At 37.0% G+C, this 19,023-nt stretch overlaps 1 protein-coding gene across 1 annotated transcript; it reads left to right on the forward strand.

Moving 5' to 3' along the window:
• The first annotated feature begins 8,545 nt into the window (after positions 1-8,545).
• LOC145002996 (uncharacterized) lies at positions 8,546-18,317 on the forward strand. The gene is made up of 4 exons (XM_078962163.1): positions 8,546-8,822; positions 15,751-16,275; positions 16,390-17,561; positions 17,607-18,317. The coding sequence occupies exons 1-4, from the start codon at positions 8,546-8,548 to the stop codon at positions 18,315-18,317; spliced, it is 2,685 nt and encodes an 894-aa protein (XP_078818289.1).
• The last annotated feature ends 706 nt before the right edge of the window (positions 18,318-19,023 follow it).

The following is a 19,023-nucleotide window of genomic DNA, read 5'->3' on the forward strand; positions in this document are numbered from 1 at the left end:
GTTTCGATATTTTCAAGTTTTAACTCTGCCTGGGTTTGGCATCATAGACCCAGCCGGTCCCAAGCCCGGAAAAAAGAGGAGGGTTCCACAAGGTATAAAGAGGCCTTCACTAAAACTTGTTTCATGCTTATGGTTATCTGCCACTTGTGTGGTTTTCAGTAATTTTTATTATTATTTTTTACTGTTTTAGCGTTTGTCGTTTTAAAAAATTTAACGTTTTAGGGTTTAATCCAAGAAGACTGGGAATTTTTCCATGGTCAAAATCCATGTGTATTTTGTGGGTAAAAGGTAAACAGCCGCAGAATTACCATGAAACACACTTGGGAGCAAACGGTTGGGTAATTATTTCCCACGGAACTTGTAACATACCACCCATGGAATTGCCATGGATAACTTCCTTGATTTTTTTGTAGCTGAATGCCCACAAACATTTTGTGATTCCATTCCCATGGAAATGTTTGTAATAGAGTTCTCATGGATTTCTATCGGACTTTCTACAAAAATTTTGTCTGGAACGCAAGAATAGTTGTTGATATATGAAAAATAGGTAAAAATTAAAATTAAAAAAAAAAAAAAAAAAAAAAATCGAAATTCTTTCCACTGCGGACACAAAAAACAATTCTTGCCGATGCAAACATCGGGACCAGGCTAAATCTACCCCTACCTGGTAGCCATCCAACACATGGGTAAAAATTGCAAATTTAACATCAAATAGGGAAAATCATTCAAAATCCAAATTTTTTTCTTAATATTCCACAAAACCTAATACACATAAGACTTAAATAATTGTCTAATACACAAACATAATATATATATATATATATATATATATATATATATATATATATATATATATATATATATATATATATATATATATATATATATATTGTCAAATAGTAATGTGAGAGCTTTTTTATTATTCATTTCCTTGTACTATGTATAGTTTAGAGTTATGTCTAAAATCAAATTAAGTTACATATTTTGATGAATTTAAAACAAAATTAAAGATAAAAGTCTTTTGAAAATAGAGATTTAGTATTTTGGCCATAGTAAATTCTTATTTTTATTTTCTCTCCTCAAAAAAAAATTATCCAACAATTTCATCCTTTATTATTTTAAAGTTAAATTATTTGTATTTTATAAGTCGCGATTTGGTCCCTCATTATATTTTGAAGTTACGGTTTTAGTCTTTATACTTTTCAATTTTATTAATATTACCTTTTATTTAAACATTATAAATTTTTACAACACTATTAATATTTGTAAATTATATCTATATATCAAATACAAATGAATTACTCTATGCATTAAAGTTACATTTTGTTTCATTACATAATTTTTTTGGGCTATGGTTGAAAACTGTCTCAAAATTTCTCCACAAACATTATCCATCTCGTGCTGCGTTTTTCAATATATCAGGCTTCCGCAGCATCGCGCGGACGGTCCAAACCGTAGTTAACATTAATGTTTCAAAAATGTCTAAACCATCAAATATAAAACTAGAATGATTTAGGTGGGTTTTCGGGTGGTCGGACCCGGTGTTGCTTGAAGTGCTTCATGTGCTTTTTATTCACATTCCTTTTCATTTTCAAGAAACAAACACATCGAATTCATAATCGTAATTCAAGAGTTCGTCAGAGCATTTGAATATTAAACCGAATCAGTTTTCATACATGATGTCATATTCAAAAGAAATTGACGAGTCGATGGCAAGTGATACTATCGTAGCTGAAATCAATTCATTTCGAAATGACGAACAAATTGATTTAATTACTTCAACTTATCAAAATCAACATCGAGACCTTCAAAATATATCGGTGTTCAAGGTGAAAATAATTTGTTTTAATATTACATATTACATTATAATTTAGAAAGTCCATTCTAATTTTTTACTCAGTATGTGTTAATCATATGTTACACTGCATAATCATAAACGATATGTGTTAATCATATGTTACACTGCATAATCATAAACGATATGTGTTAATCATATGTTACACTGCATAATCATATGTGATTATGCAGTCTAATACATGATTAAACATATATGACAATGTATAAATACAAATAACTAATGATACATGATTATACAATATGAAATATGATTAATAAATATTACAATGTATAATCATATACGATTATACAGTATAATATGTCATTAGTCATATATAACAATGTAATATTATGTAATTAGTCATATATGACAATGTACAAACACATGATTGATAGTTTCATTTTATTACTTCTTTTCATAGTTTTTTTAGTTAAAACCATCTCATTTTAGTTAATATTCATGCATATTTTCTCTTTTGTTATTTTTCACCTTTATCGTAAAAGGATTCGAATATGTTATTTGATTCCTATCATTATCTCCTTATCTAGTTATCTTGTTTTATGCTATTGTGTGATCTTATCTTTCCTTTAAACTAGGATCTGAATCTTTGTATTTAAACCCATTGAGGTCACATGAATGAATTAACTGTCGATCAATCTGTTTCTTTATGGTATCAGAGCGAATCGATCCAACCAAAGAAAAACCCATCATGGGTGCCACTACAGAAGAATCATCCGGCAGCAAGAAAGGCGATGAAAAAGACAGGTCAACCAATATCGATTCAAACTCACCCTACTATTTGCGTGCGTCGGATAATCCACGACAAATGCAAGTAAATGATGTTCTCACTGATAGCAATTACAACGATTGGTCTCAAGAGATGACTAATTCTCTGTTTGCAAAGAACAAGATGGTCTTCGTAAACGGAACCATTGAAAAACCAGACGAACAAGCAGACAACTACATGATATGGATGTGGTGTGATGCCATGATCAAGGGATGGATCACCACAGCCATGGAGAAAACCATCAGATCCAGTGTGAAATACGCTAATACCTCAGCCGAGATATGGAAAGACCTCAAAGAAAGATTTGAAAAGGAGAGTGAACCCCATGCATATGAACTCAAGAGAACCTTGACCATCACGCACCAAGAAGGTACGTCTTTTTCAGCCTATTACACGAAAATGAAAGGTGTGTGTGGGATGAGATCCAATCGGTGTGTCCTTTGCCTCGATGTACATGTGGTCGTTGTACATGTGATGTTGGTAAAAAGTTAACCGAGTCAAAGGAGAAAGAGAGATTATATGAATTTCTCTTAGGGTTGGATGACATCTTCTTGACGGTAAGAACACAAATTCTTACCACAAAACCTACACCAACACTGGGAGAAGCGTACCATCTCGTTGCAGAGGATGAACAACAATGAGCGATCTCAGCCACAAGAAGGGTGACACAAGAAGTTGCGGCCTTTCAAAGCCTAAGCCTAAACAAAAGAGAAAGCTCGTTTGACCCAAATAATCAACGAAACAAACCACCGTCCAAAGAAGTTAAACGTGGAAATCAAGACCTAAAGCATTGCATTGTGTGTGGGAAGAACGATCACAATAAAAATGGGTGTTTCAAGGTGATAGGATATCCAGACTGGTGGGCAGGTAAGGGAAAGAAGGAGAAAGAAAACCCAAAAGCCTCTTGGGTTGCTGTCGAAACAAGTCCAGTAGCTGGGCTAACGAAGGAACAATACCAATGGGTGGTCAAACACCTCTCGATTGACAGAAAGATCGATGGTCTTGAAAATACAAGTGCTCACATGGCTGGTAAGTCACTCACAGATAATTCTTGTATTGTTGATACAGGGGCATCGGAACATATGATCGGTGACCATCATTTACTTGAAAACACTGTCACTTCTGATTATGAGGCACCGGTTACCATCCCTAATGGTGCTCTAGTACCGGTTGAAGGGAAAGGGAACTGTAAGCTACCAAATGGATTAAACTTGAGAAAAGTTTTATATGTACCGAATTTTAATTGCAATCTATTGTCAGTAGGGAATTTAACTGACGATCTAAATTGTGCTGTGACATTCTTCGTGGGTTTTGTGTTGCCCAGGACCTGGACACGAAAGGCTTGATTAGTGTGGGTAAACGTCATGGTGGTCTCTATCGTATGGATTCTGAAGCAAAGAAAATAAAGGCAATGTCAACTGCACAAAACATGCACTGCAATTTGGCACAAGAGGCTTGGACACGCATCAGAATCAAAATTGCATAGAGTTAATTTTTTGCAAAATTCTAGTTTTAGTTTGAACAATAAAAACTGTGATTCATGTATTAAGGCAAAATTCACACATTTGCCATTTCCAAGTTCATCTAGTAAAACCTTAAATTGTTTTGAGTTAGTGCACTGTGATATTTGGGGTGGATATCGAAAGCCTTCTTTTACTGGGGCACGCTACTTTCTTACTATCGTAGATGATCACAGTAGGTCGTTCTGGGTTTTTCTACTCAAACACAAGCATGAAGAAAGTAAATGTCTTGTAGAATTTTGTCATATGGTAGAAACACAATTTGATAAGAAGGTCAAGAAAATCAGAAGTAAATATGGTGGGGAATTTGTTTCCAATGACATGCGTGACTTCTGTGCTTCCCAAGGAATTATCCTTGAAACATCTTGCATCAAAACACCCCAGCAGAACGGTGTTGTTGAACGAAAACACCGACACCTCCTTGAGGTAGCTCGATGCTTACGGTTTGAAGCAAAACTACCAATCAAGTTTTGGGGGGAATGTGTGCTCACAGCAGCTTACATTATAAATCAACTACCATCCAAATTTATCGATCATAAAACACCTTTTGAAATCTTACACCAACATAAGCCAGACCACGACTACATGAAAACCTTTAGATGCTTAGTGTACACTCGAAACACTGAGACAAGAGGAGACAAGTTTGAAGTGAGGGGGAGACCTGGTATTTCCTTGGGCTATCCTCATGGGCAAAAAGGATACCGTGTTTATGAATTGGAGTCTAAAAAGATTATTTTCTCTAGGGACGCAAAATTACTTGAAGATATATGCTGAAGTTGAAGAAAAACAGGTCCTTTTGAGCTCGCTATTGCCTCATATGATGACGTACAGTCTAGTGCTCTAATAACACAGCTGCGACCAGTACCACCTCCAACCGAAGTTGAAAATATCGACCACCTTGAATCAGATACTCCTCCTACAGAAATCGAGAATCTCGAGCCTAACGAAAGCCAACAAAGCGAAGTGCAGTCACCCAAACATTCTCGACCCAGGGCCCTACCGAAAAAGTATGATAGCTTTGAGGTTAATTTACCTCCCTCACTACTCCATGATCTTCCTCACCCTGACCAACACCCATCCACTGAGCACTCATTAGCGAATTACATTTCCTATGAGCGATTTTCGGACAGCCATAAAGCCTTCTTGTCTTCTATCAGTTCACACATTGAACCGAAACACTTCAAACAAGCAGCCAAAGATCCAAAATGGATAGCAGCTATGGAAAAGGAAGTTAAAGCACTAGAAGATAATGGCACATGGACGTTGGAGGAGCTCCCTCCAGGTAAACGAGTCATTGGCTCGAAATGGGTCTATAAAGTAAAATATAAACCAACTGGTGAGGTGGAACGCTATAAAGCTAGGCTGGTTGCTAAGGGGTACACATATATGGAAGGGATTGATTTTCACGACACTTTCGCGCTTGTTGCTAAACTTGTCACTGTCCGAACTCTCCTTGCCATTGCAACAAAGAAAGACTGGATTGTCCATCAGTTAGATGTGAACAACGCATTCTTACATGGTGGCTTACAAGAAGAAGTGTACATGCGGGTACCTGATGGCTTTGTGAAAGAAGGTGATCACAGAGTATGTCATTTGTGGAAGTCACTATATGGCTTGCGTCAAGCATCACGTAACTGGTACCAAAAATTCACATTTGCACTTGTTCAGCTGGGCTTTCAACAATCCCATGCAGATGCCTCTCTTTTTGTTTACCAACATGGTGATTTAGTTGTTGTCGCCTTGATTTACGTCGATGACCTAATCATAGCTGGAAATAATTCAGAAAAAATACAAGCTACAAAACGTACTCTTGATGAACTCTTTAGCATTAAAGATCTGGGACCCTTGAAGTATTTCTTGGGTATCGAAGTCGCCAAAACATCAGAAGGTTTGGTACTGAGCCAGCACAAGTATACGCTGGATATTCTTGAAGACTGTGGTCTTGAAGGTTGTAGGCCCAGTTCATTCCCAATGGAGCAGAATCTTCAACTTGATCATGGTGCTAATAGTGATCACATCGATGCAGGTCAATACCTTCGTTTAGTTGGCAGACTTTTGTATCTCCAGGCTACACGACCAGACATAGCATATGCTGTCAACATGCTCAGCCAGTTGTGGCTGATCCGAGACAAATACACTTGGATGCAACCATACGTGTTGTTCGATATTTAAAAACTACCCCTGGACAAGGTTTACTTCTGCCCAAAGATGGGGGATTAGAACTCGAGTCCTACTGCGACTCTGACTGGCTTGGTTGCACTTACACCAGATGCTCTCGCACCGGTTATTTACTATTGTTGGGAGGTGAACCAATTTCTTGGAAGACAAAGAAACAAATTGTGGTTTCACGGTCATCTGTTGAGGCTGAGTATAGGGCGATGGCTGTCACAGTTAGTGAAATCCTATGGATTCGCTGGTTATTGCAGGTGTTGCAAGCTCCACAAGCTAGACCTACTCCTCTATTTTGCGACAATCAAGCAGCTAGACACATAGCTAACAACCCGGTCTTCCATGAACGCACAAAGCACGTCGAGATGGACTGCTACTTTGTACGTGAGCGGGTTGAAACCAATGAGGTTTTGCCGGTCAAAATTGATACTAAATACCAGATCGCGGATTTGTACACTAAAGCCTTGGGTGTTGAAAGACTTTGGATGCTAACAAGCAAGCTGGGCATTAGAAACTTACATGCTCCATCTTGAGCGGGAGTAAAGGATTCGAATATGTTATTTGAATCCTATCAGTATCTCCTTATCTAGTTATCTTGTTTTAAACTATTGTGTGATCTTATCTTTCCTTTAAACTAGGATCTGAATCTTTGTATTTAAACCCATTGAGGTCACATGAATGAATTAACTTTCGATCAATCTGTTTCTTTATATCGAGTGTTTTCCAGTCTTTTCAACTTATTTGCAGGATTTATCGAAGACTATTTGTCATTAGAGGTTTGGAAGGAGTTCATAACTATTGGAGGCTTGCAATTTGTTCGTGGACTTGAAGTGGTGCAATTGGGCTTGGTGTCAATATAAACAAGGAGTGCGTTGGACTTAAATTTTGGATGAAACGACGATGACTTGAGCTAAGGAAGATCAAAGTAGCATTGGACCGTCTTTGAAGGCTTTGGAAAAATATAAATGGGCTCCCAAGAGGTTGTGCAAATGGTTTGGGATGTTAATGAACAGATTTGGGCTGGTTTATTAATTAAATGGGCCTAGGCACCAAGTCAGCGAGACCTATGCAGTCCGCGTGGATCGTGCTGTGAAGAATCCGAATTTTTGGCTTTAGTCCCTACTTTGAGAAGTTTGTTGGATTGCTTTTGGCCAACTTTTAGATCCGGAAATGAGTTCCTTTTTACTGAAGATTTGTGACAGAACTAATTGAGAACACTCTCAAGAACAACCTGTTTTTTCTCTCAAGAAGGCTTTGGAAGAAATTGAAGATTTAGAAGATTGGTGTAACTTCTTTTCATCTTGCTACTTAAACAATGTTTGGTACCTCTAAACTACTTTACATTTCTTTTATTTTGTCCATGCTTGGCTAGATTTACATTTGGTTAACTAGGATTTAGCCCATGGATGATTGGTTGTTTTGAAGACTTATGTTATCTTGTGTTTGAAGTTTATGGAAATGTTTTCTAGTCAAACATCTTCTTGTGTTTATTTATCCTTGATCATGAGCTTTGATGAATGAATACTTATTTTTGTTGACTAATGTCTTGTTTAAGTAATGGACCCTCAAATTAGTAAGCAACAAATGGTTTTTATGTTTGTTTTCATTTCATTTAAACCATGGAAATGTTTCCTCCATAATGATAATGTAAGCATTTGATTATCTTTTGGACTTGGTAACTCTTTGAACTTAAAGCTAATTGATTTTCACAAGATTATATGCTTCATTAATTTTTGTGACTTTAATTAAGGAAATGTGTTAAGAGCTCCTCTAACCATTTTAATAACAATGAAGAATTGAGGTAATTTGTGCTTAAGAATTGTTATAGCCAAGTTAAATTAATTCACAAGTGTTGTTCCATTTAGTCTAATGATAAGTCAACCATGTCATCTATATGGTTTATCCCAAAATCAACCAATTTCACTTCATTGAATTTAATCAAATCTTTTACTTGTTTACTTGTCATCCTTACATTCGAGCTTCATTTTAATTTTCTCAAGCAATCAAAAAGAATTAAACCCCTCATTTTACTTTTACTCTTGTTTTATAAGTACTTGAACAAATTATCTACATAGAGATTTAATTGAACCAATCTCCGTGGATACGATCCATTTACCGTTATACACTATTCAATGTGTAATATTTAGGGTATTTATTTTGTTGGCCTCGACAACCACCAAATTTTTGCGTCGTTGTCGGGGATTGGTTTATTTTTAATCAATTTGTTTCTCTATGCCCAGATCTCACTGTACAGATGACTTGATTTATAACCCGGAAATTGAAAAAGAAGCAAGGCGTTTGGCGAAGGAAAAAAGAATAGAACGTGGTCAAACTTCAAATCCTCGTGGGGATCCGGAGATTGAAACCGCTTCATCAAGTGATACGGAACCCGATTCTAGCCCCGACCCTCGCCAAGAAATTCCCGAAACACCACCCTACAACAAGATCCACCCATTATTGAACCAATTGCAATGGGGGACGTCGGAGAAGCTCCCAAAAGAACCTTCAGGCAAATGATGGAAACCGATGTTACCCAAACTCTAACCGGTATCAATTACCCTGTTTTGGAAGGAGGTTCGGAATTGAAGTCAAGTTTAGTTCGTCACCTTCCAACTTTTCATGGATTGGAGAATAAAGACCCTCATAAGCACTTGAAGATGTTCCACATTATTTGCACTAGTATGAAGCCACAAGGTTCGACTGATGACCAAATCAAATTAAGGGCATTCCCCTTTTTCATTGGCCGATAGAGCAAATGATTGGTTATTCGATCTTCCTCGGGGGTCAATCAACTCATGGATTGACACGGCAAGAGCTTTTCTTAATAAGTTCTATCCCACTTCAAGAGTCTCAAGTCTTAGAAATAAGATTTGTGGAATCCGCCAAGGTCAAAATGAGACTTTCCATGATTATTGGGAAAGGTTCAACAGCTTGTGTTATAGTTGTCCACAACATCAAATTCCGGAACAACTCCTTATTCAACACTTCTATGAGGGATTGTTGCCAATGGAGAGAAGACTAATTAATGCCTCGAGTGGTGGAGATGTCTTTAGCAAAACTCCACAACTAACAAGACAACTCTTCAACACCATAGCCGCAAATTCACAACATTTTGGCCCCGCCAAGATATGAAGAGAGAAACTCAACAAAAATTCAATGAAGTGGGGACGTCGAATCTAGAGTCTCAAATCAAAGATCTAACATCCGTTGTTCAAAAGTTAGCCATGGGACAAACTCCACAAGTGATGGTTTGTGGAATAATTGCAACAATGGGATATCCTACGGATATGTGTCCCATTCTCCAAGAAGATACGGAACATGTGAATGCTACGGGAGAATTCCAAAATTACCACAATAAACCATCTTGTTACCAAAATGCCTACAATTCAAGTTGGAAGCCAAATCTCAATATGAGCTACAAACCAAGACCATTGCCACAAAATGCATTGGTTAGACCTTCCTATCTACCACAACAACCTCATTACCAACACCCACAACCGCATTACCAACCCAAACCGCACCCTCCACATCATCATCAACAACCTCCTCAATTCCAACCGAGTAGCTCTGGAATGTCTCTTGAAGACATTGTCAAATCCTTAGCCACTACTACCCAAAAATTCCAAAAAGTGACAAGGACTAGTATCTCCAACCTTGAAGCACAAATGGGAGATATAGTTACATCCATAAGCAAATTGGAGTCCCATGGCAAACTCCCTTCTCAAACCGAAAAGAACCCAAATGTCAATGTGGTGACCTTGAGAAGTGACAAACAAACCGGAGAAAGTAATTCAAATGTTTGGGTTTGAGGCAGTTGGGTCATCGAGGTTAGCGTTCAATTGTTGAGATTTGCTAGTTTGATGTATTGATTGTTATCAATACTCCAGGAGGAGCATCAACTGATTTGTCAATTAGTTTCATAGTCGGTATGAGTAGCTACATATGGGTTTTGATCAGTAAGAGAATGGGGTTTCGGATGGTCATCGACGTGTCCTCTGTGTTTCAATTTATGAGTGGATTACTTAGAGGTTACGAGTTGTGTGAGAGGAAGATCTATGGTGGTAGCAAGACACTATGAGATTCTGAGACGGTGTATCGCGTTGTCTGAGTTTGATGTCGTGAGTAGAAGATCAGTGGTTGAGGCAAGCGAGCGTGAAATGATGTGATGGTGTATCAGGGTATCCGAGTATGATGCCCTAATTTGCTGGATTATTTTGAGACTCGAGTTTATGAGATGGCAAGTGGAGTACCAAGTAACTATTGTTCCAGTGGGAACCCATCAGCAAATTGTCATCGAATGAGGATTGTCCAAGAATGAGAATTGTATCGAGGGAAAGTGCGTTGAGCGACAATTATTGTTAGGAGTAGTGATGCTCGGTCTGGGTGGTTGGGTGCACCTGTCCATGATGGGTCGCGGAGCATGAATTTAGTAAATGCAATATGGTGATGGCTTAATGATCAGATTGTGGGGTAGTAAAAGAGTGGAAGGATCCAGGTAAGAGTAATCACTTTGGAATATCATGGAAAAAACATGAGGAGAGCCTATAGCGAGTGAGTGAGTGATGTAAGCCTGCGGGGATCCATAGCATTCACGTGTCAGTGAGTGAGTGATGCAAGCCTGTAGGGAGCCATAGCATTCACGAGTCAGTGGGAGAGTGTTATAACACTGTGGCGAGCCATGGTATTTACTAGTCAGAGCATGACGCAGAGGGGTTCTTAGGCTTGGGTAGCCATACAAATTGAGTCTTTGGGAACCTGGTGGCCGAACCAAGGACGAGACTGGGATCTTCGTGATGGTCAGGGACCATTATATCTCGAGTTAAGGAAGTGTTGATGAAAAACAGAAGGGATTGGGGGAGTAATGTACGCGTAGATTCGCGGATCACGGGCCGTGCGTTGACTGTCATATTAGAGTTGAGTGATGCCATTTCTGTTGTTGAATCAAACTCTCGAGGTTGAGTTCAGCTTTATTGTGTAATGAGTAGGCAGGATGAGGTTCCAGATTTTCAGGTGGATTTCATTTTTGAGGAAATGGTTTCCATCTGATGTTTGTGATCTGAGTGGGTCAATTTGTTGGTTTGGGAAGGACCACGAGACGCATGGAACTAGTGAGTGATAGACGATAGAGGTCGGAGACGAGGCAACTTCAGATGGGTTGTCGTAATCGCTTGGGGTAAGGCGAACCTCGTGACTTTGTGTGTCATATGATGGGCCGAGATAGCTAATGTGAGAAAGAAGACTGTAAAGTCGTTTTATTGGGTGTGCAATGGGTAGCGTTTGAAGCTCAACTGTCGGAACATTAGAGAGGAAGCGGAGGCTTATGATTATAGATGTCAGAGGATTGTTCTGAGCGGGTAGGATCATTTTCTTGTGTCTGAGGACAGAATATTGGGGTTCATTTTCAGATGGGTTCTGGTAGCAGTACAGGTGGAGAATCTTGGGTGAGATGTGACTTTTCCGTTCCCTTAGAGTTATGAGCTAGATTGATTAGTATGTCTGACATGAGTGATCAAGAGCCAATTATGGACAACGACTTGTCCCTATCTGTCGCAACAAGATAAAAAGAGTTGGAAGCGTTTTATCGGTTCTGTTATTCGATGAGCAATTAACAGGGTGATTTTCTGCATGAGCAGTCTGTTGGGGAGACAGACCACTACAATTTTTGAGTTCTCGAGAGTCAGAGTTGGTACTGCAACGGAAAAGGGGTTCGTCCTCCTCCGGGTTGGAACTTCTCGATGGGTTTTGTTTATCTTGGGAGATCATTGTATGTTATGAGATTTTTCGGTTTTGCTTCTTGGGGTCTTTAATTCGTTCTACGTGAAGACAGGAGCAATTTCGAGGGTGAAATATAATCTAAGTGGGGGAGAATTGTAATATCCTAATTGATCATTTATGAATTTTGAGTTTTATTGGTGGAGCTTTGAGGCTGTGATGTGTTTCTAGAAGTGTAGGGCTTCTCACCACCTTTCCAGGGATATAAGGTTCGTTGGAAACAGACTTGTAACGAAGAAGTTTCGATAGTTTGAAGTTTTGGTAAATTTAGTCCTCATTGTGAAATGTGTGGCAATTAAGTACGCGGGCGTAATTAAGTGTACGCTTGGCGTACTCATGTGCGTGGAAGGAACGAGAAGGCCACCTAGTATGTTGGGCGTACTAGGTCCAGGAAGAAACCCTAATATTTTGGAGTGTCCCTATTTAAGGAACATTATGTCTTCATATCTAGCCACCATTTCCAGACCTCAACCCTCTCAAAACCTTAATTTCCTTCCCTTGAGCTAGAGTAACCATTTGTGAGCTTCTATGTGTTCTTGTGGGATTCTTTGAATGAAGAAGGATTATTGAAGAGAATGGAGTTGGAGTCCAAGCTTTGGATCTGATCTTTTCTGTGGTTGGAGCATCATTTGAAGGTATAAAGCTCAGCGTTTTCTCGTCCTTTTTGATTTGTGCATAATATGGTCCATTTTAGGATTTTTGGTCCCAAAGCTTGAAGCTTTATGAGTTGTTGAACTCCAGAGCCTAATATATGTCCCTTTGAGTGTTTTATTGGAGTGGATTCATAAAAATGGAGTCTTGGATGTCAAAACCACCCCATGCATGAGATATGAACATTTTTGGGAATAAAGAGTGAGATTTTTTGTGTTTGGGACTTCCTCAGCCGTGCAAAGGCTTAAAGTCATGAACTTTATGGAGTATGAGCCTTTAGGGAGTCAATATCTGATAGTATAGCTATGGTCTTAACGGGTTAAGACCAAGAGAGTGGATTAAGCAAAACTGGGCGTACGCCCAACATAATTCCAGTACGCCTTGCGTACTGATCTAGTGTCCCTGATTAGGATTCGCGTGTATGTTTGTGTACGCTGAGCGTACCAAGGGAGGTACGCCTTGCGTAATCTAGTTGTGGGCTTTTTGGGCTAAATCTCATATTAGGCCTTTAGTATTGGCCCTGGATTTTGGGCTTGTTATGTTGGAGATTTTGATCAGAGAAATATATGTATATATCTTAGGCCTTTGTATTGGTAATTTCTGAATGGTAATTTCTGTGTGACCAGAGGGTCTTTTCTAGGATACAGGACCGGAGGGTCCAATCTGAGCTGTGAGACCGAAGGGTTCTCACTATTGACCAGAGGGTCTTATTTGTTTATACTTTGATATGTGCATACTCTCTTTCTGACTTATGATGTTATATTATTTTGCGTATATGTTGATCTTGTGTGTTTATACTGAGATATGTGATATTATGCATTCTGTCTTGTGGTTTATGTTGTATATTATCTTGTGCATTATTGAGATAGGACCGGAGGATCCAACCCGAGTCGTGGGATCGGAGGGTTCCACTGAGACACATTGACCGGAGGGTCTTATTCGAGTATAGTCATGAGAGGCTAATTATTGTGTGTGTTATTTTAAAGGACTCACTAAGCTTCGTGCTTACTGTGTTGTGTGATATGTGTTTCAGGTACTTTTTCAGAATCGCGGGAAGGCATCGACATGATTGTACACACGAGATGGAGTTATGTTTGAGGATCCTGGATTTTTATAATGGATGTGTTTTGATAATTTGATACTTTTAGATTTTTGTGAAATGTGTTAATGAGAATTATGTGATTTTAAAATGAAATTTTTGTTTGAAAATTTACGGTGTTACAAATCCACACCACTCGCTCATTTAAGAAAAAATCATCATTAGATGAAAACCATGAATTGATACCATCATGTTTAGAAAAACTCTCCATAGCTTTCACATCCTTAAATTCCAAAGATACCCAATGACCTCCCAAGTATCCAAACTTAATATCTTCAAAACCTTCATTGTTACAAATAACCCGCAGATTAGTAAGAGATTGGAATTCCTTAATTGTCCAAATTAGAAATAACTAATAATTATGTTTGATTGAGTGATCATCATCCAATACTAAAGCAGAAACATCATTAGTATTGACAACCATGTTGACAGTTTCACCATGTAATATCGATGCATAAGAAGGTTGTTTCATGGTAAAAGAATTTGTTATAGCATGTTCCCCATTACTCCTACCACCTCCATCCTTATTTTCATTGATTATTTCTATGAAACCTTGTGATGTTTTCCACAAGTTTTCGTTTACCAATCCAAATGATACATAAGTTTGATATCAAAGAATCAATGTTAATTGACTTAGAAAACCTGACAAACACATAAGGTTTCCCCATATTTGATAATCTAGAGGCAATGAAAACATCCAACACATTCCCAAAACATTCACATATCTTCCATAATTCTTTTTTTGTAAAGTGGGAGGGAAATTTTTTCAGATTACATCATGAGAATAAAAATTTCAAAAAAGCATTTGAATTTCTTGAGGCGTACCCTAACCTAAGAAAATTGCCACGATCCATCCAGCGTTGAGGAAGAGAGAAAAACTTACTGGTAGTCGACCACAAGAATCTCTACCAATGTTTGATCTCGTAGGAAGAGAGGGGTTGAGGCAATGATCGCCATTGTGATCACTGAAATCGTCAGACTTCTAACTGAAACTTGTCTACAATCTAAACACTTTTTGTTTTCGTGTTGGCTCTCTTTCTAGTAGTGAGTCATTAAAAATTATAATATTTTCCAAAGATCAATTCTAATATTTCTTCCAACATGTATTTAATAATACTAGTGTTGTAAGCCAAGATCTTAAAGAAAGTGAATCCATGGTTGACATAAATCATTAATAAAATCCAATCAGGGCCGGCCCTTAACATATGCCGGGTGTGCGACCGCACAGGGCCCGCATTGTTTGGGGGGCCCGATATTTATATAATCATATATACATATATATATATATATATATATATATATATATATATATATATATATATATATATATATATATATATATATATGAGATGTCGAAATTAAAGTAAACAAAAAATTGGTGGTTGACATGGTAAAGGCGCTTGACATTTATCATTTAGTCCCAAGATCTAAACTTGGCACAAGCAGTTTTGTTTTTTATTTTTATTATAATAGTTCAACATATCCTTTTATTTCAAACGTAACAAACACATCTATCACATAAGGAATTATCTATATCAAACCCATCTTTAATTAAATTAATATATAAGTCCAATTAAACTAAGTATATCACATAGAATTAGTATCTAACACAAACACACATTTAATTACTACATATAAGTCCTTAGCCTCTTTTATTTATTTGTTGAGTTTGGGCAATTCAGCAACAAAGGAAGACATAAGAAAAGGTTCGTTTTTTTTTTCTCTAATGGTAATATTTATAATTCATCATTATTAGTATTTTTTTATAATCATTAGTATTTTTTTTTCTAGTTTACATTGTTATTGGTATTGCTCATTCAACGTTTTGATATATTCAATTAGATTTCTAGAGTTCTTTTATCATAGTTTTAATTTTTATCGAGTATTTGGTTGATTATTGTTATTTTATTTTCAGAAATAATGCCTCCTAAGTATTTATCTGGTAGTCAAAAACGTAAAAAGAAAAAAAGAATTGAAGAATCAACAAAGGCTAACAGTGGTTCTCTAGATAAGTTTTTCCAAAAAAAACCTAAAGTTCCTTCTCAAAATCAAAATAATGATGATATTCCTGATAATTTGGGTGTTGATGTCAAACGAGATCAAATTACTGATGTTAATGTTGATAATGTTAATTTCGATGGAGATCGTGTTGATGTTGATGATGGTAATGACGATGGTGATAACATTGAAGATGATGGTGATGATGATGATGATGATGATGATGATGATGATGATGTTGATGATGATGTTAATGTTAATAGTAATAATGTTGATATATTCGATCCAAGAAATTGGGATGGACTAAGCACAGACATGGTGAAACGTTTGGTAGAGAAAGGTCCTAAAAGGGATAATACTATTGATAAGGGTCCACCTGATAGATTTTCTAGACGGTTTTCTGCAACTATGTATACTAGAACTCTGCCAAATAAACAGACATGTAACAGAGAATGGCTAGTATACTCGAAAGAGCTTGATAAAGTTTTTTGTTTTTGCTGTAAAATATTTAGAAAAGGGATCCCGAAAGGTCAATTAGATAGTGAAGGTTATGCAGATTGGCAACATCTTAGTACAAGACTTAAAGAGCATGAAGTTGGTTTAGATCATCTCACAAATTTAGCTACTTGGTTTGAAATGCGTGAAAGATTGAAAGTTAATGAAACAATTGATAAAGTGGTGTATGATCAATTTAAGAAAGAAAGGGAGCATTGGAAACAAGTACTATTGAGGATTATTGCACTAGTGAAATATTTGGCTAAATATAATTTAGCATTTCGTGGAACAAATGAAAAATTATATCAAAAGAGTAATGGAAACTTTCTTGGAGCGATTGAGATGTTTGAAGAGTTTGACCTGGTTATGAAAGAGCATGTGCGTCGTATCAAAAATGATGAGATCCATGTACATTATCTTGGCCACAAGATCCAAAATGAGATGATACTTTTACTAGCTGATGAAATTAAACGAGAAATCATTAAAAAAGTAAAGGAAGCAAAATATTACTCCATCATACTTGATTGTACCCCTGATACAAGTCACCAAGAACAAATGTCTTTGATAGTGAGGTATGTAAATTTCTCCTCCAATGATGTTACTGTTGAAGAATCCTTTTTAGGTTTTTTGAATGTTAATGATACGACTGGTAAAGGGCTCTTTGATATTACACACGATGAATTAAAATCTCTTGGTCTTGATATTGATGATATGCGGGGGCAAGGGTATGACAATGGATCAAACATGAGAGGAAAACATCAAGGAGTTCAAAAGAGATTTTTGGACATAAATTCTAGAGCATTTTATACTCCATGTGGTTGTCATAGTCTTAATCTTGCACTGTGTGACATGGCTAACAGTTGTAGTAAAGCTAGAGATTTTTTTGGAGTCATACAACGAGTATATACAATATTTTCCAATTCTACTAAGAGGTGGCAAATTCTGAAAGAGAATATCAAAGGCTTGACTCCAAAGTCATTGTCTGCCACTCGGTGGGAAAGCCGTGTTGATAGTGTGAAGGCTATTAGACAACAACTTCCGGATTTAAGAGAAGCTTTACTTGAAGTTGCGGAAAAAGACAACGATGCTAAAATCCAAAGTGAAGCTAAATCGCTAGCAAATAATGAGCTTGGTGGATTTGAGTTTTTGGTATCCATAGTCATTTGGTATCAAATATTGTACATGGTGAACTTAGTTAGCAAAAAATTACAATCAAAAGATATGCTTCTCGATGTTGCTATTAACGAAGTGAATATGTTAATTGAGTACTTCAAAGAGTTTAGAGAAACAGGGTTCTCCAAGGCAATTGATGATGCGAAGGAACTTTCCGTTGAAATGAATATTGATCCGGTATTCTCTCAAAAGCGGCCGGTTAGTAGAAAAAAACAATTTCATGAGAATTCAAGTGATCAAGATGTTGTATTTTCAGCCGAGGGGAATTTTAAAGTTAATTACTTTTTATATATTGTTGATCAAGCGAGTGCTTCTCTTAAAACAAGATTTCAACAATACAAAGCGTATGAAAATATTTTTGGTTTTTTGTTTCCAAAAAAAATGAAGGAATTTGATGACAAAGATCTCAAGTCATGTTGTCGCCGTCTTGAAGCCGCACTTAAGTCTGGTGAACAATCAGATATCGATTCTCATGAACTTTATATGGAGTTAAAGCTGCTTGACATGTTCTTACCGAGTGAAATTACGAGCCCTATTGATGTTTTAAAGTATATGAAAAAGGTCGATTGTTTTCCTAATGCAATTATTGCCTACAAAATCTTGTTGACTATTCCCGTAACGGTCGCGTCTGCAGAAAGAAGTTTTTCAAAGCTAAAGTTGTTGAAGTCCTACCTAAGGTCCACAATGTCACAAGAAAGACTTAATGGATTGGCGATAATAGCTATTGAGAACGTTATATTGGAGACTATTGATTATGAAGAGTTGGTGAACAATTTTGCTTCCAAGAATGCTAGGAGAGTCTCGCGATTCATGTAGTTGTCTAAGATTATCTATTGTATGATCGTTCTTTTCTTTTGCTTCATATTATAACAATTATGAAATAATTAATGAATTTTTTATATAAGTAAAAAATAAATATATATTTAGGGGCCCATTTTTTAATTTCGCACCGGGCCCCTAAAATCAACGGACCGGCCTTGAATCCAATTACATTATTTTTGCTCAAATTCGGTGAATAGTAAAATCAAGTTTGTTAAAATCTCGATTTTAATCTTACGGTCTTACGATTTTACAATCGTACAAGTGAAAAAAGATCCCGACCTCACTTCTTTAGTTTTATTATAAAGATGAGTATCAAAATTTTGTCTATTCAACTTGAAATCGAGTGTCACAAGTTGTAAGAAGTCTTCTAGAGCATCACCATTTTATCAATTCATCATAATGTGGAAAAAAGTAAGCTTTTTAGGAATATGTGTTTATGAGGATGATCCCAATGATATGGTTGCAGTGCTAGGATGCGGGGTTTCAGGTTTTCTTTTTTACTTATCTTGGGGTTCCGATTGGTTATAATATGTCACGGATTGCCAATTGGAAAGGGGTTGTAGATAAATTTAAAAATAAACTTTTAGATTGGAAGGCTCGTACCCTCTCTACCGGAGGTAGACTGACGCTGGTTAAAGTTGTTCTTGGGATTCTCCTGACTTACTACATGTCCATTTATAAGATGTCGGTTACCGTTGAA

This window comes from Lactuca saligna, chromosome 6 (genome assembly GCF_052625555.1).
Source record: "Lactuca saligna cultivar CGN05327 chromosome 6, ASM5262555v1, whole genome shotgun sequence".
NCBI classification, from domain to species: Eukaryota; Viridiplantae; Streptophyta; class Magnoliopsida; order Asterales; family Asteraceae; genus Lactuca; species Lactuca saligna.